Genomic DNA, 27,938 nt, shown 5'->3' with positions numbered 1-27,938 from the left:
TTTTATTTTTTCCACATTCAAAGACAATCTTTTGAAGTTTATCATCCGGCGGAACGCCTTTAAAAGGGGGAGGCCTGACCAAGCAAAAATCACAATCAGATGGTCATTTACGTATTAATACGTTTGTGAAAGGTGGAGGCGTTTATAACGGCCCCTGTGGTAATATTATGAAATTATTTCGGACATTATTCAAAGATTTTATCACATTTTCCAATACTAAAATATTGGTATCGTGCAAAGAACAGTACTGTGGCAATACAATGGGGAAGGGGAAGTGCGGTTAAAATACTACATATGCCAAGAATAACTCGGAGCCATGTATAGTACATCGCCCTAGGAAGATGGGGTATGATCATTGCAGTAAACTAATTCAAAATCAGCTTCATTTTGTAACGAAACTTTTTTTTCTTTTTGCTTGTCAAATTTCTCTTGACCAAAATGACCATAATTTTTAGTGAAAACTTTTTTTTCTTTTTGCTTGTCAAATTTAAACCAGCATCCCCTGTTTAAAAATCGTTCTTAGGGCACTGGTAAAGCGTGTTTAGTGAAGATGGAAGTTATACAAGGTTATGTCATGTCACCAGACTTTTTTTTTCATTGTAATTGTACATCGAACTGGTAATACGCATATCAAAGAGACAGGGGAGGGGGTAGATCACATTTGGGGCCAGGCTCGATTAGCACTTGTGCTATTTTCTGGTCCCATTTACCATCGTATTTTTATACATGTGTAACTGTTATGCAATTTGCTTCATAACCTGTAAACATGTGGATATTGTTGGTAAATAAAGAAATCAAATCAAATAATCAGATTACAGTCATTGTAGTTATTTTGAGAGCTAGATTCTGAGCAGAAATTACATAATAGAGCTACTGGATGTTGTAGTGAATGAAAACGGTGAGAAACCAGCGATATAAATGCGGTCTGAGCAATGTGAATTAATATCTCAAGTATAAAGAATAAGGAGCACGGAAAAGCTAAGGGAAAAGAAATATCGAAAGAGAGTAAGTAATACAATATTTTTTTACTTTTTGTTACGGCAGTTAAGATCACAAACTGTGTTTCTTGATCGATGTTTGTTGTGACAATACTATTTAAGACTTAAAGCAGCACACTTTGTTTTGGGGGTTTAATGACCCGTCATGAACAGATGAATGTGTGAGCGAGCAAAATGAGAATAATTTTAGTAGTTTATACAGGGCAATTTCAAGAAACAAGTTTTTGTGTCTTTCCCATTGGGAAATGCTCAAATGCGCCACTATTCAATGAAATTACTAAATTGTATGAATTTTATGCCCTAAAACAATTATGAAGTGGAGGATACGGAATGAAAATATGATCCACAAAATGAATCATGCGATTATACATGAACATAATTTATTTAAATTAAAATTTATTTTTTATCTAGAACGTGATAAAATGAAATATATCCACGTGTTTTTTTAATCTTTTTTATATAAAAATATTTTAGAGAATTAGGTGAGCTGAAAATTGTCGAATACTGTGTTTTTGTTCGTAGAATTCCGATATCCAATTATTAAATTTGTATAAGATAAAATTGTTTAAAAAGCCTTTTTTTAAAGAAAATAAAAAACATCGCGGTGGGAAGGCGCTAGACATCTAAGATCTGATTAGCAGTTTAAAAGAGATTAATTGGATACTACACTTCTTTAAGATAGGTATATTAGATGATACTCAATTATAATTCATATTGACGGTTTTCCAAAGCTTTTGCCGCGCTTTAACGTGATTTTCTTTTCAATTTTGAGGATTATTAAGTAACAAAACCTCTATTCTAAAATTATTATTTTCGCCTTCCCTCCTTTTATTCCTGTTATTTTTCATTCTTGTAACATCGGAGGAGGGGAATTAAGGTGGTCGCCCCTTCCCCCGCCGCACCCATATCTTGCCCCCTGAGTCTATTCAAAAGGAAGCACTCCCATCTAAACGCGAATTATTTCACCATAATTTGCATGGATTTAAAATAAATCCAAGTGGACGTTTTAGTCTTAAAGTTTTAATCCTAAAGATTGATTTTTAAATCTCAAAGGATTTGAATTCATAGCTTTTAAGATTCATTATTTTTTTCAGGTTTAAATCTAAATCCAGAATTCGATTGTAAATACAGTCCACTTGGATTTAATTCAAATCCCTGCAATTGAGAGTGTTCACACTACGCTAATAGCTCCAGACAATCATCATAATCATCATCGCCATCACAATCGACATTGTCAACCCCGTCATCATTATCGTCCTTATTATTTCAGGTCTACGACTGAGGAAATAGGCTCGCTACAATTGGGGCATTCCGGGATCAAATCAGCAATGCTCTTGATGACGTCATGACCGCAAGCAAAGTAGATCTTCTTCTTGACCAGGTGTTCCAGTGTTTGAACACGTGACCTAAGGATTTCAAGCTCTTTGTCTTTACGTTGAAGTTCAGTTTTTAGGTGGTGTAACTCGCCTGTAAAGATAGCAGAATGAGATATAATGGAGTCATAATATTATGCATGAAAGTCTGAAAGACATTCGAATATGAAATAAATTCTAATATAAATGCCTTTTACTACGTCCTGTTAATTAGAACAGCGCATTTTGTTGTCATACATCCCATTTACTCTGCTCTCCAAATTCAATACAAAATTATATTTTGGATTTAACTTCCGAATGAAGATAACTCATTGAAAAAACAATGGATTTCGGCTTGATATTGAGACAGGTGTCCTGTTCCATGAAGCTTTCAATGACGAGTTATAAGCTATTGTTATAAGCTCCTAAAATCGAGTCATTAATTTGATTTGCTGATAACAATCTTGGGGGATTTTCAGTCTATTATAGATCATGCACATGAAACAGAGTCCAGGGAATATTTTACATCTATATCACCATGGTAGCATGGTTCTTCCTGATTTAAGCTATATCTGAATCACCACCTGTGGAATTCTGCTGACTGCTAGAAACCGCTGCCACCTTCTTTTCCGGGACTCTTCCCGTCCCAGGGCGCGCCGAATCCCCTGTCAACTTCACCGAGGCTCCCATTGTTCCAGAACTGGATTTCTTTACGGCTGGTCTAGCTGCAGCACTCTCCTTCAAAAGAGATGACACAGGGTTGGCATCACTTCCGATGTCTTTGTTTTTCTTAGTCAGGTTACGAAGAGGGTGGTTAGCTGCTGTCTGCTGTCTTGCAATGTCTTTCCTGCATGCGTAATGAGATTGCAAACAAAGATCAACAAAGATCGTAGAGCGGTATGTTCATATCTAAAGAAGAAAGGAATAGAAGTTTTAGATCACTAGCAGCGCACGATTTGACCAAACAAAATCGTACGAGAACAGGGTGAGTTAGTTGGACGACGCCAGCTAATTCGCTGTCTCAACAGTATACATTATTTATATATGCTACATGCAAGAGTTGGGGAAACGGGATTGCGTGAATTCGATGTGTGAAATTGGAATATGATTATAATTACGTTGAGAGATTGGAACTTCAAAATCAAGATTTTTTAAGGCCTATAAGAAGGATAACTACAACAATATATGATTTCCGCAATGTAAATTATATTCCTAGCTATACACTTCGATTATTTTGCTAGCATATTGACCAATGGCTTTCAACTATGATATAACTTTTCTTGAAATCCTTTAAATACTACACTCTAAATTTTAAGGATTTATGAAATGAATCCAGATCGGCTGTGCATAGGGACCAGCCGAATATTAGATTTAATTTGAAACCTTGTTGATTTAAATATTGAATTTAAATCTTTTGATATTTGAAAGTTAATCCTTAAGATTTGAAACAAATTCAAATTCGGCTGGTCAATATTTACAGCCGATCTGGATTTATTTTCAATCCTTGGAATTTAGAGTGCATATTGGAAGAAAACACAACCAAATTTAAATACTGTAATGCATTTGCACTGCTTAGTTCGTTGCTCTAAAGACACAAATTCGCGAGCCTAAAATGGGATCTATTGAGTTTGCAATCAGGCTGAATGATTTAGTCTCAAACGAACAAAGTCGCAATTTTAACCGCTTTTACTTAGAAAAGTCCGACCATCTCTTTGTTAAGTTATTAACTCAAAGTTTTAAAACCAATCTACACATAAAAATAAGTGTAGAAGTATTTCCTGCTCTATACAGGCTCAGGGTAGACAATACCTTTTGTCAACATTTTGTTTGCCGTATATTTGGCGCAGCAATAGCCAAATAGGAATAATGAAAAGCAAGGTCCATGTATATTATATATAGGAATTTTTTTTCTTCAGGTATTTTATTCTATTCAAATTATTCGTATTTGTAGTCAAGGAAAACAATCAATTAAGATGTTTTAATCATAAAGGCATATAATCACACCTCCGTTCATAATAAGATGACGTCATATAATTCAGGCTGGTAAGATCCTAGCACGATAAACCTAATTTCAAATCCTTACAAGTTTAATATTTCTTAAGTAAATCTTTATAATGTTTATGATAGTTTTCTTATACGTATAATACTTTGTTTGTTTTACTTATGGAAAAATATCATGTATAGTACATACTTCAATTTATATTGTTCGTATAAGTTTCATTTGCAAATGTCATTGTAATTATCTTCGATCACTTTACTTTGTTCTGTTGAAAATGAAATAAAACAAACTGAATTCGAATTGAAGTAAATATTCTTCTGGTAAGCGATGAAATGCATGAAACTTTTATATTTCGTAGCTTGTTTGTCGAGTTTGCTTTTGATAAGGTATTTAAACGCTGTGAAATTATTATTCATTCATATACTGACGTATATGTAACCTGTATAGCTAATGATATGGTCTTTATAAGCTGTGTTGTTATTATACATTCATTCATATGATGACGAATATATTTCAAAGTATCTTGATAATATGATTTTTAAATCTAAGAATACATAAGTAAGAAATAATGACAATGATGTACCTCAAATAACTTCTTAATATCCAAAAATTAAATATGAATTTATGAATCACGGAACATGCCTCTTTCTGTAAAGTGAAAATACGTGATTATCATGCTCCCTCTGTAATCATTAATCAAATCAATACTTTGAATTATACAGTTTTACCCTATGGTATGTTCAATCATATATAGGAAAACAATATTTGTAGATACCCTCTTTGAGCTTGTATATGAAGTAGAGGTTGCAGGATTGGATCTTGTTCCAAGTCAAGCTGGATTTTCATGGAGATTCCAGCGCTGTTGGTTGCGTTCAGATCACCACCATGAGAAACAAGAAAGGCTAGAAGAGCTTCTGGGTTTGTCTTGATTCCAAGGTGCCCCCATTTCTTCTTCATCTGAAACCAATACATTTGACTAAGCATCAACAAAATTATTGGTCGTATATATGGGGTACTAGCAATGGCATTTAGGGGCACAGGGCTCCCTCCCCTTGTTATAATTTTTTTAGGGTGGAGGGCTTGTGAGCATTAATTTTTTTTTGCCTGCCAGAAGAAGTTTGCCCCCATAGATATTATAGACAATAAGATTTTTTTTAGAAAAATAAATCAAAAAGTAGGCACTGCATCGAATGTTCATTTCATGTACAATTAATTTATAAAGGATTAATATATAACCAACATGCTCAAATTAAATCAAAATGGACGAAAGAACGATCAAAATATACTAAGCGTATATGATATTATCGTGGAGATATCATATAATTTCTCCTTATCCAAGTTTTCAGCTGCAAGAATGAAAATTTGTTTTTACCCCTTGCATGACTTCAGCTCTAATTTTTTTTTATCCCATGTTACCTCACCTAATTATTATCAGTTTAGTTCAAACATTATAGTAGATGTGATGTACCTCGGCCATAAACGGTTCTTCTTTCATATCTTGTCCTGATTGCGTGTTCCGGATAACATTCCGAGCAATCTGCAGGGTAGTATTTCCACAAAAATTTGGAAGGTTGAGGTTTGTACCGTGTTTTACCAAGACATCAACTAAATGGAGATTCCCATGGGCAATTGCAACTCCGAGAGGATTGATCCCAAATTCTCCATCCACTACATTCACATTGCAGCGTCCCTGTCAGTTGAGATTTCACAAAATAAAAATTATGTTAAATAAGGTAAAGCAAACACATTTTTTGGTCAAATCGGATTGTTCGATTCGATTTGTATAAGGTTTTATTATTCTTTGGGAATTCAAAAGAGCGATTTTAAAGACTTAAATCTTTGTAAAACGTTCCCATATGATCTCTTGCACGTGTCCTGCTATTCTGGACAGCATTTGAATATTTTAATCATTTTCTTGGCATTTTGCTTTTGTTATAAAGTTTGAACGGTGTTTTGGACGTTTCCTGACTTTTAATAAACGGGTTTTGGAGTCAATTTTATTTATTCGCTTTCAGAAATCTCAGAAGAAGTCCAATCACATTCGATGTATTTGAAATGACTTAATACCTTTAATGAGAAATACATGCGCGTTGACGAACGTCACAATAAGTTATCAGGTGAGTAATCAGTTACAGGTATCAGCTGATTTTTCCAAGCATCTGCACTCTAACAGCATGATGTTTTACGAAGCTGTTAGCTGAAAATTATATGTGGACCATTTTTTCAAACGCCTCTACCTTTTCAGAATTCTTTACTCTGCAGTGCTGAAATGTATGACGAACATGACCTCAAGTTTGATTAAATGGGATAGTGGTGTAAAATTTCCCTTTATGAAGATACAAGCATTTTGACGCGTTTTTGTGTTTTTAAAAGCACATTTGCTCCAACAAAAGTGCTGATATTTTGAAAACAAGCACATGAACCCCAAATTTTTAATGATCAAACCTTTTTAGTATACCTTTTTCTACAATCATGCAAAATTTTGTGAAAATGACATGGGTTTTAAGTAAAGTGCAGCATTTATTGTACTTCTTGAATTTGTTACATAAATTTCAATTTTTTAGATTAGTTTTTGTGGCCTTTCACACCTTATGTTTAAAATTGAAGGTGCTAGTACTATTTAAAGAGCAAACGAATAGCAATATGAGTGGATCCTTTATCTTAAGTATATAATTCTGATCTAGGTGAAACTTAGATGGATTTTGACTGAGTAATAGAGGTTTACACCCAACGTTGTGATCTCGTGGGGTTCGAAAACGCAAAATTATTTTTATTGCGTATTTCTCTAGATTAATTAATTTTTGCATATTAATAATTAGGTGCTAAAGTAACTCTGTACAAAATTTGGTGAATGTGGCATGGATTTCATTTTAACTGTGGAACATCCTTAAGTTTAATTAATTGTCCTATTTAACTCTTATACCTTTTTTATTAACAGTTCTGCAGCATTTTGGCAACCCTTGATAGCAGCTGATGATAAAGGAGTCTTGTCCGTGTCTTCACGTGCGTCTACCATTCTTGGGACCTTGTTTAAGATTTTATTCATAGCACTGAAACATTAAAAACAAGTAGAATGATTTAAGATCATGAGAACAGATAGGGGCATCGATAGCGAATATATATTATATCCTACATTGATTAAATCCTGTATAGTGATTGGTTCAAATAGCATCATGTGACCAAATATATTTGAACCATGATGTTGTGTGGCGTCAGACCTCAATATGTTTTTCGCTATACCAATTTGCTGACGTCATTATTTCAGAAAACAGGATATTTAGCCAAACTCTCGGGCGCACCGGTCAGCGAGCTGTCTCTCTCGGGCAAGTCCCGTGCTGCGTGGGCGCAGGCATTAATCCGCGTTCCGTTGAGCGCGGTGGCTTGAGGAAAAGTATACTTCAACGCAAGTAACCGGCCTGTGCAGGCACAGCGCAAAGATTTTGGTTTTAAATATTTAGAAGTAGGATATAAAACAAATATATCAGGCGTTTCCTTTGAAAGCATAGTGGGCATTATTGATCCTCGGTTGAACTGGCAAAACAACTATATTTCCCTCGGGGCTTCGCCCCACGGGAAGAATAGTAATTGCCAGACCAACCTCGGATAAATAATTCCACTATACTTTCTCAAAGCCCTATAAATATATACATACGCATTTCATGATGGTAGAAATTGTTACCACCTAAAGCTAAATTAGTTACTGCAAAAATATGGCTCTATATGAGATATCGAGATCATTATTTACCCAAATGAAATTTTGGTAAACTGTTTCTACCACCGACCGATACGAGTAGCCGATGACCAAAGACCCAAAGTAGAGTTTTTAGCCAATTTCGCCCGGGCACCGAGCGGCGGCCGTCCGGGCACCAGTGGTTTTGGGGGCATTTCTCGATCGCCGCTTAAGATTCTAGGAGCGCCTGCTCACTCTTCACTCACCGCCCTAAATACGCTCGGTGCCCGGGTGGTGGCCGACCGGGCGCCGACGTAATCGAGCGGTCGCTGTCGAACGAACTAGGTAAAAAAAATGAACTCGTTGGATCAAACGCTGTCGAGCGGTCACCGGCCGGTTGAACTAAAATTTGAATTTTTTTGTAACAGACCAACAAGAAAAGTGATCACTAGGTATCTGCCGAACTTCGTTCAGGCGAGACAAAGAATAAGCGAGCAGCTTGCTGCCTAGCGTCGATCCTGGGGGGGCAAGGGGGGGGCGATCGCCCCACCAATGAAAATATTGGGGGGCAAACATATCATTTTGCCCCCCCCCCCCCAATAATTCCGGATATGCATTAAAAAAAACAAGATTGTAATGTTCAGCAAGCGAGATTGAGATACACAACTCGTTCTTTATTTAAAATCGTGCTCAAAATGTCCGCTTTTCAGATTGGAATATAAAAATTTTCAGCTCGCGCTTCGCGCTCGCATCATTTCTGTAACAAAAACCCATACTTTTCATGATTAAATTGGTGAATGTAAATGTCCCATTTTCAGTTCTAAGCCTCAAAAGAACTGCTTCAATTTGCAATCATCTTTTCTTGGATATATAGCTTGTTCTTTATCAAAAACGTCCAGTAAACTGTCATTTTTTCAGATCGAAATATCAAAATTTTCAGCTCGCGCTTCGTGCTCGCATCTATTCTCTTTTAGATACAAATCTTAATCATTGGTACCAAAAATGCTTAGAATATCAAGTTTTCAGCTCAGAATATAAAGAAATTTGAGCTCACTCTCGGCACTCGTACTATCTGTGTAGTGAGATACGTGTCTGTGTCTCATGAGTCATACATATATATAGATATATACATATATATATATATATATATATATATGTGTGTGTGTGTGTGTGTGTGTATGTGTGAGTGTGTGTGGGTGGGTGTTTTGTACGATCGAGCGCCTTTGGAACGTTAATGATTTCGCCCCCCCAATCTGAAAAATGGATCGACGCCCCTGCTGCCTACCTGTTTTACCTGGAAAAAACAATTTCTAGATCGATTCACGAAGTGCAAACATGTACCCAGATTTTTATCATGTTACGATAAAATACAAAATACCCTCAGCTCTGCGTTTTATTATCAATCGTAAGAATACCAAATCGGTTGCAGCGGCTAATCCCCGGAAAAAATATCACATGTAAGGTGAATATTACAGTTACCAGTGTTGTATTGGTTGAAAATGATACACATGTACAGTATAGTAGAATACACTGTAGCCCAAGTTTTATCATACACACTAAGAGATTCGGGTTCAATTTTACACTTCTAGGGGTGCACAGGCTTGTCCCTACAAGAGTACCCCTAGCGGTGCACACGTACACCCCGAATAGGGATGTACAGTGTGCACCCCTATTTGGGGTGACCATCTGCCCCTTAGAAGGTGTACACGCCTACCCCTTAGGATGCATAATGTACCCCCACCTAAAATAACAAAAAGATTGTCTAGATTTCCGTTCCATTCACTTTCTGTATCGATTTTTATTTACTTTAGGTGGGATTCGAACTAATCTCGTTTTATCTGCAGTCAAGATTCTTCCCGCTATACCAGCGAGAAGCGCTGAGACCTGATGAGGTCTTTAGCGGTATGATCCGATACTTTTCTTTTTTCACTTATGCTGATAGTTGTGATTCAAGTAGCTATATTTACTGTTCCTCCAAAAGTATACGTAATCAAATGTGTTTTTGAAACAATTATCATCACATAAATATTAAATATTTTAAAAATTATTTCACTTCGGTAAAGTGTGGCGTAAGTGCATTTTTATTTCTGGTAATCTTCGATCACAAATCAACTGTATCTATACCATACGTCTATCAGCGAGACTAATGGGCAGGACGCAAAGAATACATGGGTGTACAACAGACACGTACTCTCGCATAAGAGCTAACTTGCACCTCGATGGTATTAAGGGGTGTACGCACGTATCGTACACCCCATTTGCACCGAGATTTCTTAGTGTGTAGGAAAAGTCTTGATTAAGATACAATGCGAACAAATCTTACAATCTGATAATTCTAAAATTACTATTTTAAAACACATTTCGAATCAACTGCGAACAGACAACATGAAGATGAAATCATATAGTAAAGTTATGTGTCAAAGTTGGGGTCACAATGTGCTTGTCGTTGTCAAAGTGAGCATTTTAATATGCTCGTTTTATCCGACCTGAGGGAACGAAAAGTATTGATGGAACTGGATTCATATGGAACCATTTCTCCCTTTTTCGATGGAGGGGGGGGGGGCTGGATGCAGAGCCCTCTCAAGCCCCATCCATATTAACATCTTTAGCAAGTGTCCTTGATTCTACCTACTGAGTATTGTCTTCAGCTGCTGCACCATGCATGACTGATACTAGATCCTTTGAAACCGCTTTCAGATCAGCATCCTTCCTATCCATTATGAGGTCTACGATGGTTCTTGATCCACTTTGAATTGTCAAGAGTGCAGGTGTAACATTATTCTCGCCCTTTTGCAAAGATGAATCATAAGACAAATGGCAATATGGGGAATAGAAATTGATATTCATCTGTGATGTTGCCTGCAGAGTTTCAGTCCCTTCTTTGGTTAAAAATTGTCTTCTTTATTTCACTTTTCTTATCGTCATAGTGATCAAATCCAATATCACACTGTATTATGATCATGATAGTAGGGCCTATTGCTTCAACCATAATGTGATGAAGGGTTAGCCATAAACATCAAGGCAATGCTATTAGAAAGACAGAAACATAATTTTTCCAGTTTCATAAAAAGTGCTAAATAACACATTTACTCATTAAAACTTAATTACTTTAAACATCATTGACCAATATAAATATATTTAGAATTTATAACAGTCACATGACACATCATTCTATTGATAACAATATTTTATTTTGTTTGAATGTATAGATATATTTACTGATAATGAATTGGATAGTCAAGTTTACAAGATTTCCACACCTTCTGGTTGACGTCTGCACCATGCATCAATAGAAAGTGTGCACATTGAAAGAACCCCTTAGCACACGCCACGGAGAGACATGTTATCCCTTCCCAGTCAATAGCGTGTACATCAGCTCCTTGTTGTAGGAGGTACTCTACTGTTTCGAAATTGTTCCTTTAATTTGGTAAAAAAGTGAGAAAATCATTCTGATGAACTTCCTAAAGTTAGTGTGATTATTATTTACAATCTATAACATTTTGAATAACATATGTGACCTTAAAATACTTCAAGAACCTTTAAATACTTCAAGACTTTAAGCACCTTAGGATATTTCAAGTCTTCAAGCACCTTGAAATACTTCAAGACTTCAAGCACCTTAGAATACTTCAAGACTTCAAGCACCTTAAAATACTTCAAGACTTTAAGCACCTTGAAATACTTCAAGGCTTCAAGCACCTTAGGATACTTCAAGGCTTCAAGCACCTTAGAATACTTCAAGCACCTTAAAATACTTCAAGACTTCAAGCACCTTGAAATAAAACAAGATCATTGTCACTCTTTTTAGTTTAGTTGAGTCAAACTTGACAGCTGTAATGTAGGCCCCACAACACATTCTATTTGGCTAGTGCCATCATTTCAGGTAATCGTGTCTGGTCGGGCTATCGCGTAACCATACCATTAGCGAAAATTAAGGGTCCCCTAATTCTCGACAAGTCGGGTATATCTGATGGTAAAAATCGAACTTTTTGAATTGATGTGTAATGTCAAAACACTAGTGCATTTTGTGTTGAGCTTCAAATGGATGATAATAAATCACACATTCAACAGCCAAGCAGTGGCGTAGCTACGGGGGGGGGGCCTGGGGGGGGGCACGTGCCCCCCCCCCTGAAAAAAATTGGCAGAGCAAAAAAAAGGAGAAAGAAGAAAAGAAAAAAGGAAAAGAAGAAGAAAGACAGAAGAAGAGGAAAATAAGAGGAGGAAGACGAGTGAATGAAATAATGTGAAGGGAAGACTTGCCAAAAAAAAACAATTCTTTCATGTTAATATATAAAACTTTTGCTTGCGCTTCGCGTCAGAATTACCTGTTCGATGAGATTCATATCTTGCTCAATAGGCTGATATGGAGCAAGTTTTGAAGTCAATATACAAAATATATTTTAGCTCGGACATCGAGCTTTCATCAATTTTTTTTCATTAACAAATTTAAGTGCTCTAGCTGTAAAATGTCCTTTTTATACTGTACATATCAGCATTTTTTAAGCTCACGCTGCGTGGTCAAATTGTTTGATTTGCCAAGTTTCTATTGTCTACGTGTATTCCATAATGTTCCATTAAACAAATGTATTCAGACTGCCCAGATTCTAGGTCTAAATCTAAAACATGCGCGATAGCCTGCATGTTCTTTATATTAAATGTACTTAAATTATCCAGTTTCACATCAGAATATCAATAATTGTCTGCTCACGCTTCACGATCGCATTATTAATGATACCCAATTAACTATATCCTATTTATGATTTACAAAATATGAATAGAGTGTCCCGCTTTTATGTCTAAAATCTCAATTTTCTTCCTCTCGCGCTTCGCGCTCGCATCAATTGCTTAGTTACACCTATCCCATTTATTAATACAAAAAGTGCTTAGAATGACCATTTTTTAGGTCGGAATGTCAACAAAATTTGCTCGCGCTTCGCGCTGGCATTATTGAAATACATACCGTCTTCGTGGGTAACTGTAAGCAGTCCTTAACAGGTCCCTTTTCGATAATGCTAGAACAGTTAATAAAAATTTCTGCTCGCGCTTGGCGTTCGCAGTAACCACATTGCCTCAGGACAAAATAAATGTATAAAAAAAAAATCGCTCGCGCTTCGCGCTCGCACTTTTTTATAAGGCTTATGTAATTATTTCATGTTTATGTTGTTTTATGAAAATAAAACTAAGAAGTGACTGATCGGGGGAAATATAGGTGAAGATAATTTAATTCGGGCACCGTCCCCTATTGGCGAAAGTCGGATCCGCCCTTGTGACACATACACACACAACGGAAAAAATGGTGCCCCCCCCTGAAAAAGCAAGGACCCCCCAGTGCCCCCCCAGGAAAAAAAATTCTAGCTACGCCACTGCAGCCAAGGCAACGCTTGTGTTGAAATCTGTTAGTAAATAGTGGGAATAGAAAATAATAGCTACGCCTACCATTATTGTCTATTACCAATTATATATATACATATAAGTGTGTAGGGTGTTGGAGTGATTGTGTATATATACTCATATACACAGACACCCCATATACATATATGTGTATGTGCGTGTGTGCATATATAGAGAGAGAGAGGGTGAGAGATCAAGAGAGAGATCATAAAACATCTTACGCCATTGTAGCATGGAAAAGTGAGGTATGTCCTTTCAAGTCACTGGACTCTATCAATGCTCCTTTCTCAATGAGGAACTTCACCGCGTTTACATCTCCTTGGCCTGCAAAGAATCCTAATGGTGAAGCGCCAGGCATGGGCTCGTGATTAATCTGAATATAAACAACAGGAAAGGAATTGTTTCCCGGGGGGGGGGGGTTACTCTCCACATGGACTGCTACCCACCCGTGTCCGACAACCTCAGAAATGCACCCTAAACGGCGTAACTACATTAACTAAATTTGCAACCCTAATACCTTGGTCACATTAGCTCTACGGCGGCCATACGGCGAGTCGAAAACAGCCGTTTTATTAATTTTAATTCAAACCAACTATATGTAGTTGGTACACAAACTGTTAAAACGGCTGTTTTCGACTCGCTGTACGGCCGCCGTAGAACAAGTGTGACCAAGGTATAAACGGTGTAACCCATGAAAAAAGCCACCCTAAGTGGCGTGAACAGGGAAATCCCATAATTTGATACCCTAAGCAGCGTAAACATAAAAATCGATTAATGTTGTGGGCGTGTGGGTAACGCTTGCTGCCTAGTATAGAGCCAGGTGTAAGAGACTAGCTATAAGGTCCATGCATGCTCTCATAAGTGCTGCGCTGGCCGCGCCGGCGTGTGGGAGGACTATTTTGTATCCCTTAGAATCGCCTTTCATGGTGTTTATGGCTTATGTCTGCTCCCGGGTCTCCTCAAATTTGCCCTAATTTGCACCCCTAAATGGCGTAATTTTCATAACCAAATTAGCAACCCTAAACGGCGTGAAGAGAGAAAGAAAAGGCTACCCTTATCGGCGATTTACGAGCGAATGGTGCTGAAATGCAACCCTTTTTGCCAAAGACGTCGACGCCGCTCGAGTGCCTGAAACGGGACCCTTTTTCTGGACGCGGGTGCGTAGCAGGTCATGTGGAGAGTGACCCCCGGGTTATGTTTATGAAATGATAATAAGTTAGTTATAAAACATTTCTTCTTTCTTTTTAAATCATTTTGTTACAAAATATACACTGTTTCCTAAATTATCAATTTCATTTTAATTAAAGTCTATTTCGTTTCATTTTTTAAAACTTAATTTCAATTTTACAGAAAAAATTATAATTGGATAATCTGAAGGGAATAATTTTACATCATAACAAAATAAAATTTTCAAATATAAGTTGCGAGAAGGGTTAAAAAATGTCAAATTTGTGGCGCCGGATAAAGTGTAATGTGACTGACCGGAGTTTTTCTATCTTCAAAAGAAACTTAAAACTGCTTCCCAAATTCTGATGTCTTTTTTTAGACTTCTATGTAAGTAATGTTTTGCAGGGAAAATGGTAAAAGTGTTTTTATTTGAAAGAACAATTAAAAAGTAATCAGTCACTTTTTTCCATGTCCTTTTTGTGTAATGCGACTAACCGATTATTGGGACATCATAGCATCTACAATGTACATCATACCTTTCTGTATGTATTGTTTTAAAGCCTCGGTTGTAAAGATAAATTGACAGAAAGACTCACTCCTGTAAGAGTACTGGTAGCACCAAGTAGAAAAACACGTTAACGTGTAATGCGACTGACAGTGGAATCGCCCAAAACAATATTCTAAAGATGTGATAAGACCACATATATAACATTTTCCCAGATAACATCATACTGCCAAAGAGTTGAGTAAAAATATAGCTGTTAAAATAATCATTCAAAGCAAAATGTAAATGTAAAGTCATCACTGCAAGAATCTGAAAAGAGAATATCACATTACACAAATATGATAATTAAAACAAATGTATAGCAGTGACGTTACTACAGGGGTGGGGGCACGCGTGTCACACATTCGGCTGGCCACCCCCCCCCCCCCCTTGAAAAAAGTGGAACTTCTTTGGGAGCCTCGTCTGCATTACACAATTAAGACACTGAAATATCAAATATCTTCTTTTTTTCATCTATCCTTTGAATTTAGGGAGTTTGTCAAAAGTCCATGCACCGTTCTTCATCGTTCTTACCGCATCCGGGTTTTCGCTTCGGCTTTCCCGCCCAACGTTCCCTTGTCTTCAAAGGAACGGCCGCCATCAAAGGCCCATTGATGCCACCGTTCTTTTGTTCGTCTTTCCTGCAAGTCTTAATTTCTGTCGAAAGACCGAAGAATCTATTCTAAATAGCTCCCTCTACGACCAAAACAAAGGCGTGCATTCATATTTACTGTCGGATCGTAGAGTTCGGGTCACTGTTCTGAACTGTGGTTCGCATCTATAATGGCAAGACAGCAGTGAAATGGGCCAATAGGTTTGGGTCGGTATAAAAATGGCAAAGGTAATAACGGCAGAGGTAAAAATGGCAAAGGTAAAACTGGCAGAAGTAAAAATGGCAAAGTTAAAAATGGTAGAGGTACAGTACGCCTCGGTTGGACCTCGGTTTTCCAGATGTAACTAATATTAGGTAGCAATGAATGACTGAATAAACACGCAGTAATGAAGATCATTTTGGAAATATATCATAACCAATGTAGGGAAAGGAGTATAAACTTACCCATTCCGGGTGTCGAGCCAGTATGCGCTCCGCTTCTTTGATATCACCAAGAGTTAAAGCTGTAATCAACTCCATTGCTGGATCCATCATGATCCGATCATGAGCTTGGACAAAGAAATTTTAAACTTAATTATGAAATAACAGCAAAGATTTTGATACTGATTCATTAACTTGCTACTGCTTATATATCTACTTGTTACTAGTAATATTATTTTCTTATACTTTGTTATAGTCATCTATCGATCATGTCTGTTCGTTTATGCCAAGTTCAATAATTTACGCAGAATGGACATAAAATAATAGCAAAGAAGTATTGCTGCTGAAATCGGGAAAATACAGTTATGCAGCATATTATCATTTACTCTGTATTAAAACATTTTTTTTTCAATAATCTATTCGATTCTGAGGAAAGGACGGGGGTGAACGTCCCGTTACATTCAAACTTTACCAGTGTGGTAACTGCCATGACAATGGGATTCAAAGTCTATTCCAACTGATTTTAATTAGTCATTGAATATTTTTTCTAGACATGTTTACTTTTTCAACTTTGTATTGTAATCCTGTTATACTTTGCTTATAATGTATGTATTATTATGAACAGTTATGAATTATAATTATATTATTCTTTGATTATCAAGTATGTATAACTATGAACTTTACATGAAAACAAGAGTAGAAAAATAAATTCAAATCAAATCATATAAAACTTACCGCGAAACATTTCTTCGAAGTTGGGGTCTTTCGGTTTAGGAACACGAATCCGTTCTGGTGTCAGGTTAGCAGAACTGAAAATTAACTTTTTGTTTTCCGTCAGCTTAACCCGAATATCGGAACCGTCAATCTCTATCACTCTCCCAACAGCACCAAGAGCCTAAAACAAAGAAAGGATTATTTTGTTCCCAAGAGCATACACTGCAAAAAAGCTTTTTAAAAATTTTAAGCACGTTGTTTAAGCCCGTCACTCAAACAACTATTGTTTAAACTTTTAAACAACTGTTAAAACTTTTTAAATAAGTTGTTAAAAAGTTTATACAATTACAAAAAGGTTTAAACAACTTGTTGTTAGAGTGACAGGCTCAAACAACGTGCTATTTTTTTACTTTGTAAAATAAACAATTTACGCAGTTATGTTCAAAGGGCTATCATATGCATCATGAAATCGGATTAAACAATTGTTTGTCAACAAATATACTTAAGATTATATTTTGAAGAAAATAATCTTTTTAAAATCTGGTAAATTTGCCTGAAATGTAAAACTTGAATTGCAATTTCATCAGAAATATATAGAATATTACACGAAAAATCAAATTATGCTTGAAATTATTTGTCTTTTATGTCTTTTATGACAAAAATAATTTTAGATGATGCTTTTGTGTAGGTCTGATGTTCCGTCGATTTATTTGGGTAATTACGTAGAACCCTGTAATAATAATAATGATAAAAATATACAAAATTTATAAAGCGCTTTATACGGTTGTTTCAAAGCACTAAGAAAGAAAGAAAGAAGAATATATATAAGATGTCTCACATTAGGAACAACAACTAAACTGAAAGTGAAAACATCATTATACGAAAATTAATAATACATACAAATATAGAGATAATGGGTAAAAATACAACTTAAATACAACGGTTCGATTAATTATGTGAGTAAATTCAAATAATCCTAATAATTAAGAGCATAATCCGACTTCAAAACTCTAAACAAACTGTAGTATGAGTAACAATGCAAAATAACTGATGGGGTATAATTTCAAGCAAAACAAAATGGAAGCAACAGATGGGATAGTCAAACTTATCAAAATAGGTGGGTTTTAAGGCTCGAGGGACTTAAACAGTTCTAACGATGATGCTTGACGTATATTGTACATATTAGTAATTTCTATTCATTTCCTTAGTTGGTCAAATTAAAAAAAAAATTCTCAAAACAGGTAGGTCTGTCTGAAAATGAGGTATATTCTTTGAAAAGGTTAGATCAGGAGCGTGATTGCAAGGAACCCGGGGCGACTGTCCTTACATTCTTTCAAAATTTCAAAGAATGGAAAAGTTCGAAATGAAATAAAAAGAAGAGGAAGTATGGAAAAGTGATGGTTTGGTAATCTTTGATTTACCAATTCGTTCTGTTTTCCAATTCTTCAACACACACACACTCTCACGCACCCCACACGCATATTTATATACATACATACATACATACATACATACACACACACACGCACACACACACACACACACACATATATATATATATATATATATATATATATATATATATATATATATATAGGTTCCCCATAGCTATCTGCCCTTTTGGAAAAATTGGTGATGCCGAAAAAATGTCTCTGCCGGGAATCGAACCCGGGCCCCCAGCTTTGAACGCCGGTGCCTTAACCACTAGACCACAGAGACGGGTTAGTGGCTCGGGCGACCCCGATCCGATTGACTGTCAGATAGACAGATTTTCGACACTATACCAATTATGATTTCATTTGTCGGTTGTAGGTGGGTTTTGAACAATTGCCACCTTTCGCAATCCTCACGGACGCTAATATTAGGGTCCCCTTACACAAAAGTTGACGCTTAATCATACACTTGATTTTTAAGATTGATTGTACATTATTGTCAATACAATCAAACGTAGAAAACTGCTCTACAATCAATGCTAAGATTTGTGTTACAGGGGGGTTACAGGCCCTACAGTTCTGCTTCTCGTGTGCAAAATTCTTTCCCGCGACACCCGCGCGCCATACATGCATGTATTACGACTGATGGCTGGAGATATTCGAAATGCAGGACCTAAAATAGAATATGAAATGGATAAGAAAGTGGTTTTTCAAACAAATCGAGTACATATTGAGTGAGGAAAAACTTACTAAATTAAGGCTTAGATATATATCATTACAGTCCATCGAATCGATATTGCATTTAATGTGGATTATTGGTGGATGACTGGCAATTGATTCCATGGGTCAGATCACCTCTCTAGCCGAAGCCATTTCGCATATGTACACAGCGTATGTAATACGTTTGAAAATGCGGGTTTCTTTTGTTTATTTTGTTCACTCCTTCTACACAAACGATACGCCTCTAGCACACGATGTAAAGGGTATTATGTTTTACTTTCCCCAGAAATGGGGGGTTAGATTCAAATTCCGGGGGGACCACTTCCATTGATGAGTGGATACCAGGCACGACCATGGGGTTTCGAAAAGTACCCTAAACAAGGGAAGCAAGTCTTTTCCAGATTATGAAAATGCATCTTTTAACAATTATTTGGCTTGTGAAACCCTACAAGTATTGGAAATATATCCCTTTTTTCGGTATTTTAATCATCGTTTTTGACACCTTTATAACGTTACATAGGCCTATACGTAACGTACTTACCCACTCTTTCCCTTTTTACGCGTTGTTGCGCCTGATATCCACTCTTCAATGAAAGTGGCCCCCCGGGTGGCCTCTCGAGCTCTGGGAGGAACCAAATGTGGATTTGGAAAGTCGTCCTAAATCGGATATATCGCTGTTACCATAGTAGCAACCAGAATTTTGCACACAAAACGCAAATTGAATGTTTCCGTTCCAGATGCGAAAGTAAAAAAAATCTCATGTCACACAATTTGCATTGCAGGACAGAGTTTTAAGACCATGACGACGGGCCCAAAAGTCTCTTCCAAAATCAACTAACGTCGTAAATAAGCGTTCGCGTTCTTCCAACGAAAGGTCGGGAATGACAAGCCGCCATGCCTCAGCTGGATCAGAGCTGTTGATTTGATACAGTACACGTATGGGAGAAAAGTATACAATGTGTGAAATTATACATGTACAACAGCTTTGGCAACTCTTTTTTATTTAAATATTTTGTGAAAGAAACGGATGAAGAGAACAATGGTAGGCGTAGCTTAAATTAAGGTTCCCCATAGCTATCTGCCCTTTTGGAAAAATTGGTGATGCCGAAAAAATGTCTCTGCCGGGAATCGAACCCGGGCCCCCAGCTTTGAACGCCGGTGACTAAACCACTAGACCACAGATACGGGTTAGTGGCTCGGGCGACCCCGTTCCGATTGACCGTCAGGTAGACAGATTTTCGACACTATACCAATTATGATTTCCTTTGACGGGTGTAGGTGGGTTTTGAACAATGACATTGCCTACCATTGTTGTCTTCATCCGTTTCTTTCACAAAATATTTAAATAAAAAAGAGTTGCCAAAGCTGTTGTACACCCGACAAAGGAAATCATAAATGATTCATTTTTCATACATGTGTAAATGACCTCCATTATGATGAAATAAGTTGCGGCAATTAATAACTAATGCACTTAATCAGTTGTCAATCCAATTGTTTTAGTTCTTGGTAATTTTTTTTTGAATAAACCTAATTTCATATAATAAAATACAAAAGAACAAGTGGGAATATGACATCATCAGCCCACCTAATGAATATTCATAAAGACATGCGTAGAACTGTTTCACCGGAATAATGCAAATCTTTAAAATTCAATAACTGTTATTTGTTATCCGATTTTGATCAAATTTTCAGCATTTTGCTCTGTGAATTTTACTCTATTTATTGAGATATAAATATCTCCAGCCTGGACTATCCCTTTAAAAAAATAGATGAATACGTGGACAATTTTTAACCATTGCAGGCGCGATCCACAGTCGGGCTTTGGGTGTGAATTGGCGCGAAAAAAAATGACAAGCAAAAAACAAAACAAATGAGATCGCAAACAGATCATTTCACGCGGTCCAATCCTCCTTAGGGATTTCGTCAACTTTTATGCCAAGAAAAAAAACTAGAATACGCATGTTCAAACCCTCTACACCTATTTTGATATAAGGTTACCTGTTTCATAGCTGAAGTCCATCCACCATGCCCAGACTGTAATCTCTTGACCATCTCCATATCATCATTTACTCGGACAAGTTGACCAAGACAAAGCCGATGAACCTTAAATCAACAGGTAAGTCAAAGTTGAATGTGGATTAGTACCACTACGAACTATTATGGTGATGATGACGATGATGATGATGATGGTGGTGATGGTAATGGTGTTTATGATGGTGGTGGTTATGGTGATAAAGATAACGATGATGATGGTGATGATGATAATGTTGATGGTGATGATGATAATGTTGATGGTGATGATGTCGATGATGATGACGATGATTTCAGACTCTCAAAATTCAATAAATTGACCTCCCATCTCTGCCTCTAATTTGATAAATGACTAATTCCTGATTTGACCCAATCTGCATTTTTTCTTAAAGCATGAATTTGATAACCTTGTTTTTTTCCATTCATATTACGATGAAGGTTAATTTATATAGAAGTATCGTAATTACATGTTTGAATTTATTGCTATTTTGTGTTATTCCATGTAGACACCAGCCAATGTGGAGAACCTCTCTTCAGAATTTTCAATTCTCTTAGGTGATCCCCAGGCATTGGCTGGTGCTCAATTTTACATTTCTTTTGTGATGTTTCTATTGCTGTCATGTTTTCTTGCCTGGAAATGAAATGAATAAATAAAAATGTTGATGATGATGATGGACTCGTTGCTCCGGAGCTAAGGACACTCTTCTGTGGCATCGCAAGAAACTTTAACGTCCAATTGCAATCAAACTAAGTCCCCTTGATGGGGTTTTAAAAGAAAGTGGATTAGCAACTGAATGCTAATCAACTACAAATTTGCCTTTTCTTGTGTTTTATTTTTGGACTTACGCTTTATTTAAACTTGATCGTCAGTTTCGATCAAATACCAAATGGAACCAAATGTCCAATGATTAAAGCCTACTGAATTACAGGAGGAAATACCCAACACTTTGTCGATGAAGCGAGAGTGGTAAATTTCGACTGATGTCTGGGCAAAGAATATATACGATATAATTAGTTAAGCATATCATCATCAAACATTTCATTTATTCACGCCTACGATATTTTTTTTCAGACGTTATACAATAAAATATGTGGGGATTCGTGGAAGTTGTATTACACCACACGTGGGGGCTGGTGCTTGCATAATGACGTCACAAATTAGGAGTTAAAAATAACTCGTATTCTTTAAATGATTTCTTCGAAACTATCACAATATTTTTCATCTTTTAATTTTATTATTTATTTTTTTGGAGGAGGCTTTTATAAAAAAATCCATTAATCATTATCAGGATGATCTTTTTCCTGTAATTTGTGCTAATTACCTTTCTTAGAGCTGCAGAATTCATGGTGAATGTTTCCTGGCTGTCATGGAAAGTCACGGTGAAGTCGCCAGTATGGGTTATTCTGTTCACAAAGCCCTTCTTTCGATATGTCTGTCGCAGGATAGACAAAGTAACGTTTTGAATATGACCTTACAATTTTTGCAATTAAGTTCAAAGTTTTACTAAGTCAAGGTAATTTCTCTGATTTAGGAAAAAACAATCAATCAATATTTTGGTACAAAAATTGTAACCATGATAATGCCGTTTGCGAGATGTCCACACATAAGTGATAACACTAGAGATAACACTAAAATTTTTGCCCAAGTTCAAGTTCAATTCATTTATCTCCAATTAAAAATCACAATATAAAAATGTATAAAAATGCATAATTGAGCAAATGTAAACCATATTCATGTATTAAAATGTATGACAAAAGGCTTCCACATAAAATATATATGTATACAAAAAGTAAACATTTTAAACAACAGACGAAGTAGGGAAACTATAAAAACCCCAAAATAGAGTTTGTCTAGATAACCTCCCCTAAAGGAATTAGACAAAATATAATTGACATAGTAAGGTATAAGAAACTTATTTGCCCACAATAAATACAAAAGAAAAACCAAAGAAAAAATCAAGATCAAACAATAAAGGGGAACAAACAAAAACAAAACCAAACAAACCCTACAAGAAAAAGTAAAAAGTGGACAATAAATCTTCACAAGTTGAAGATTGATTGGATTCATCTCCATTAAAGATTTCTTTGGGTCCTAATGAGTTCTTTTTTTTTCTTACTATCATTCATTCCTAAACAGTGCTGGACAGTCCTTGTGCTTGAGCAGTCTTGGTTTATCTCTAGCCTAAGACTAACTCGTACGTAGGACTGTTCTCTTCTCTTCTGTTTGTAAAGTATACATATATGCTGATGTATATTGCTGTTGAACCTGGAATGCTGAACATGCTAGAGGGTGCCAGCTGGTTGTCCTTGCTATTTATCAATTTCCTTTCTGTTTTGTTTGGTCGTGTACATGCATTTTAAGATTAAGCCATCATTATATATTCGTTGTAACATGCATTACAAATATAATGTATTTCTTTTCAACTTCATAAGGCTTGCTTGTAATTAGATTAATCCTTTTTTTATTCATTAAAAAACAAACAGCCGGAAAGTGAAATACATATTCCAATTTTGTTTGTAAATTATTATTTTGAATGCTCAATGTTGAGTCTATCGGTGTTATCTAACCAGGCGCGAATCTAGCTTTTCTAAGAGGGGATTTGACCAAGAAATTTGAAAAGCACAAAAAGGGGTTGGCTCCAAAATGTAGGTCTTTATATTTTCACTTGGCAACCCAAGGGGGGTAAACCCCCTAACCCCCCCCCCCCGTAAACCCGTCACTGCTGACAATATACCTTGAGCAAATCGGCATCTACAATTCTCTTTCCGCCGAGGGTAAAACGAAAATAAATGTTCTAGACAGGGAATTTGATAAATCAGTGGCAGCGGTGGGATGCATGTACTTAAATCAAATAATCAGAATGTAAAGGGTGGATGTTTGGCCTATGTTCATAGCTAAACTGCAATGACATAGGAGTCTGAGCATCCGAGAGACTGGATAATGATAAAAATCGGAATTGTACCATCACCACGTAAATTACAATTAAAGATGGACTCATTTCTTACGCTGGCGATCTCAGGCTTCCACAGGGCTCTGCGCTTGTGAAGTGTCTCCAATTCTGCAGGGGTCGCAGTTACCAGAACGTTGTCTCCTTCATTCACAGCCTCCAGATCTCCTAAAATAAACAAAGAGAAAAGAAAAAAAAATCATTTGTTGCAGATCAGCTCACTCTTTCTAAACTCAGTACACTACTACACTGCAATTGATGTTTCATATACCGATATGGGAAATAGCAAATATTGCGGAAAGGCTTTCCTCTCTGTCGAGAGAAATGCTAATATGGAATGTCTTACCAAGAGTAATTCGAACTGGCGTCATGGAATTGCCACACCGCTGCTCTAAACAACCCTATTAATTAAAAATATCATGATTCTTACCAAGATTCGGTAGGTGTCCGTCATAAACCTGGCCGCCAGAGCCTGACAGTGTGCAGAAGATCTTAATGATGTCTATCCAATCTGGTGAAGATGAAAACGCAACCGCTATTTGGACATTGACTCTTTCCTCAGATGTCTGTTCACGTTTAACCACTGTCCCGAGCACCTTACCTATAATAAGACAGAACATGCTGCATATTACTCATACCTAAAGAATTTCTTGATTATTGCTTGTTCATACAAATGCCATCTTTCTCCAATCAACGTATAATGTAGTTTCATAAGGTATGAAGTCAGAACCCTCAGATTCCTTCATCTGTAAACTCCGAACGAAACTTTGGCAAAGCAAAATCATCTTTAGGGAAATGAACATCATGGAATGTTCAAAATGCTCTTTGCAACAAAAATTTACATCAGGTAATTTACTGCTTAAGTTTATGTTTATTTCAAAATCCCCATATATATACTAGGTAATTTTTGTTTCTTTTCCGAACACATTATATAGATATTGGCTTTCACGAAACAGTCTTCTTGATGAAACAGCGAAAAAACAACTAGACAAACCTTCACATTCTTTTCCATATAGGAATGAAATATTTTCCTGGTTCATCGAGGATAAGAAATCACTTAGAACAAACCTGATCCCTGTCTCTTGAGCCACTGGGGATGTCTGACAACCTTTGCCCCTGGAAATATCCCTCTGAGAGCTATTCGAGGAGAAGATGACCTCGGTAGCATCTTAGGACTACATCAATTATAAAATCAACCACATTTTGCTTTTATGCGTCAGTTTATCTCCACCCAGTTCTTTATATCAAGACAAATATAAAAAGAATATCCCTATACCTTACGATGGATATTCGTTTCATCTGCGCCTCCGATTAGGTAAAAGGTAACTAAAAATACAGCTCAAATAAATCCTAGGAATTGTTTGGATTGAAAGGTTTCTTCAAATCGTCATGAAAAATATCATCATACTTGTATACATCGTTTTATATATACTATTGGATAGGGAACATTGAGGTTTCAAATTTTAACAATATATTCCCTATATGAACGAACTATAGACTCACAGAAAATGCATCATTCATGGCCAAACTTTGCTTGGGGATAAAAAAAAAGCATTTGGAAGTGTCATGATGTGGTTCTGAACTTTTGAAATTTGTAATCAGAGGGTCGTTTGTTTAGATTTCACCATGGCCTTTATCGTCCTTAATTGACAAGACGTCATTCCAATTCGTTAAATGGGTACCCCATTGGATGTCAAAGTCATAAACTACATTATATTAAAACCAAAAAGCAACAAATCAAGGCGCTATTGCCAGATCCAGTGACCATTTCCCCCTCGAATATCCATGATTAAGTCCATTGGAAGTAGCAATCAAACACAACATAGTTCTTGATTGGTTGTGTAACATACCCCATTGATGTTTTGTCTGAGGAAAGCACTCTCATGAAGACATGACTAAGGTCATGTTCATCATTCATGTAGCAGGTTGTACAGAGGTCAATGGCATAGCATTCAGTGCATCTCCATCGTATCCCTCTGATCTCATCAACATTACATCCATCACACCAGATCTTAGGATGGCAAACTAAAATGGAAACAAGATGATGGAAAAGAATATCATTTAAACTTGTCCTTTTGTATCACCTACCCTAAACATCCTTGGCCACAAATTGCCACCTTTGTCATGTTCCGAAAAAACAGCTTTCTAATTTCCCCTCTCTCTACCCAGGTGTTCCCTCCAATTACATATAAAATTGGTGTTATCATTTAAACAGAAGAAGTTGCCTTGGCTTGGGATATCAACTGGCGGTCTCCTCACAGAGGCAGTGTTTTCGTCAAATCATTGCATGGTGTTGTTTAACATTTTTAAATCAAATTTTTGATAAAATTTTCTTTTAGTATATTCCCGATAATTTATATACACACAAATATCTTACAGAACTGATCATTAAGTTTGAAACTAAAAAATCCTCCGGAAAAATATTTTAAAAATAATAGTCTACCGTATCCAAAACTTATTCCCCACTTGTATGTGCCATTACGTTACTTGAGATATAATTACCTTTATTAGCTGTGTCAATGATCCTGAGATCGAAGGCGAGGTCGTAACCTACCCGGTAAAGACCCTTATCACCACTGTCCCATTGGACCAGCACAGATAACTTCGGAAAGTTTGGTTGACATTGAGCCTGGAGTGAAAGAATAGTTCCTGCATGTCCCTTTCCGCCATCTTGGTTTTTATAAACCCAGTCTGGTCCCCGGATGACACGGAAACCTGGTTGTGGAGGAGTACCCATTGACCCGCTAAAAACAAATAAAAATTTGCATATTTACAGAGGATTTTCCTCTCCATATTGTATTTCTTTTATTAAACATATATACTCTAGTAAAGCACATTATCCATTCCCAGGGTCCGTATATAAGCAGCGAGGAATGTGAAGTGTTAATTGTATTGAAAATACTCAAATATTCTAATTTGTGCTACACTTACTTGATTTAAATTCTAAATATGCAGAATCTTACTCCCCACTTCAACTCGTGTTTTTCCAGGTACTCAAAATATCCCTCTCCGCATTTTTATCAGTATCTGCGCCTCAGCGAAAGATGTCGCATTAAATTTTCCTCGAAAGAAAATAGATATACATCACTTAATATTCTTTAAGGTTATCCCAATTGAAACAAATATACAATGACGTTATACATTTATAAGTACAGTTGGATGGATATAATTATTGTACACCGTGGTATAATGTGTAATTATATGTATTTTTGCAAAGTTTAAAGTTTTGTTTCTTCGTCAAGAACTCTAGCCCCCCCCCTCTCTCTCTCTTCTGTGCTCTCTCCATCCCCTCTTTCTTCCCCTTTTCAACTTGCCAATTACATTCTCTTTCTCATATTTTGTATAGATCTACAATAATTTATATAATATCTATTCTCGTGTAATCATTATAGAAGAAAAGTCAATTAGATTACCTATTCTTTCTGCACTCTTCAAAGTCAATCTAAAGTACGTCACTAGCTTGCTCAAATGCTTTCCAAGAATTCATACTCAGATCAGTCATGGCGTCTTTACATACACCCCAAGAGGCAAATTTGATACAGCATTTAGTATAGTATTTTAATACAGCACTTAATACAGCGGGTATTTCGTATACTGCACTGCACAGTGTCTACGGGGATTCCCCAGCTATTGCGCAATACCAGCATGTAGTGTACGTAGGAAAAGCACTGCAATATCTCCACTTGAACGTCTTTTGTTATGTTGTTCTATTGTTAGTGTTCTTGCGTTTGTAGCGATCTGTATAAAATAGTTTTAACATAATTTCAATGCCTGAGAAGTTTCAATGAATGTCAGATCTAGCGCGTCGTTCCCAGGCCGCCGTTATATGGGATTTTTCCCCCTTCATGATTACGTCTCTGTTCTATGTTCCGGAGGCGAACGCGGGGGGGGGGGGTAATTGGTTATATTTCCATGCAACGGAACTGGAAAGCAATTAA

At 36.5% G+C, this 27,938-nt stretch overlaps 1 protein-coding gene across 2 annotated transcripts; it reads right to left on the bottom strand.

Moving 5' to 3' along the window:
- LOC129282109 (E3 ubiquitin-protein ligase MIB2-like) lies at window positions 1-27,611 on the bottom strand. 2 transcript variants are annotated; one of them, XM_064113387.1, is made up of 19 exons: window positions 27,414-27,611; window positions 26,932-27,062; window positions 26,503-26,744; window positions 25,851-26,025; window positions 25,069-25,175; window positions 24,431-24,601; window positions 24,059-24,168; window positions 22,375-22,485; window positions 21,020-21,124; window positions 16,890-17,049; window positions 16,179-16,282; window positions 13,632-13,783; window positions 11,280-11,436; window positions 10,652-10,806; window positions 7,273-7,399; window positions 5,818-6,039; window positions 5,125-5,306; window positions 2,935-3,197; window positions 1-2,465 (listed from the first exon to the last, which is right to left on the bottom strand). In XM_064113387.1, the coding sequence occupies exons 3-19, from the start codon at window positions 26,735-26,737 to the stop codon at window positions 2,260-2,262; spliced, it is 2,742 nt and encodes a 913-aa protein (XP_063969457.1). In that variant the 5' UTR covers window positions 26,738-26,744; window positions 26,932-27,062; window positions 27,414-27,611; the 3' UTR covers window positions 1-2,259. The 2 variants fall into 2 exon arrangements, with proteins under 2 accessions (XP_063969457.1, XP_063969456.1); XM_064113386.1 differs by lacking the exon at window positions 26,932-27,062.
- Window positions 27,612-27,938: the final 327 nt, after the last annotated feature.

Source organism: Lytechinus pictus, chromosome 18 (genome assembly GCF_037042905.1).
Source record: "Lytechinus pictus isolate F3 Inbred chromosome 18, Lp3.0, whole genome shotgun sequence".
Classification (NCBI taxonomy): Eukaryota; Metazoa; Echinodermata; class Echinoidea; order Temnopleuroida; family Toxopneustidae; genus Lytechinus; species Lytechinus pictus.
The sequence above is the reverse complement of the archived record's forward strand: the minus strand, read 5'-3'. Positions and strand labels throughout refer to the sequence as shown.

Coding starts and splice junctions, on each gene's coding strand:
- LOC129282109 (XM_064113387.1), bottom strand. CDS start 26,737: ATGGGTACTCCTCCACAACCAGGTTTCCGTGTCATCCGGGGACCAGAC. Junction 22,486..24,058: donor GGAAGCCTGAGATCGCCAGC/GTAAGAAATGAG, acceptor ATCCTGCGACAG/ACATATCGAAAGAAGGGCTT. Junction 3,198..5,124: donor CATATACAAGCTCAAAGAGG/GTATCTACAAAT, acceptor TTACGCATGCAG/GAAAGACATTGCAAGACAGC.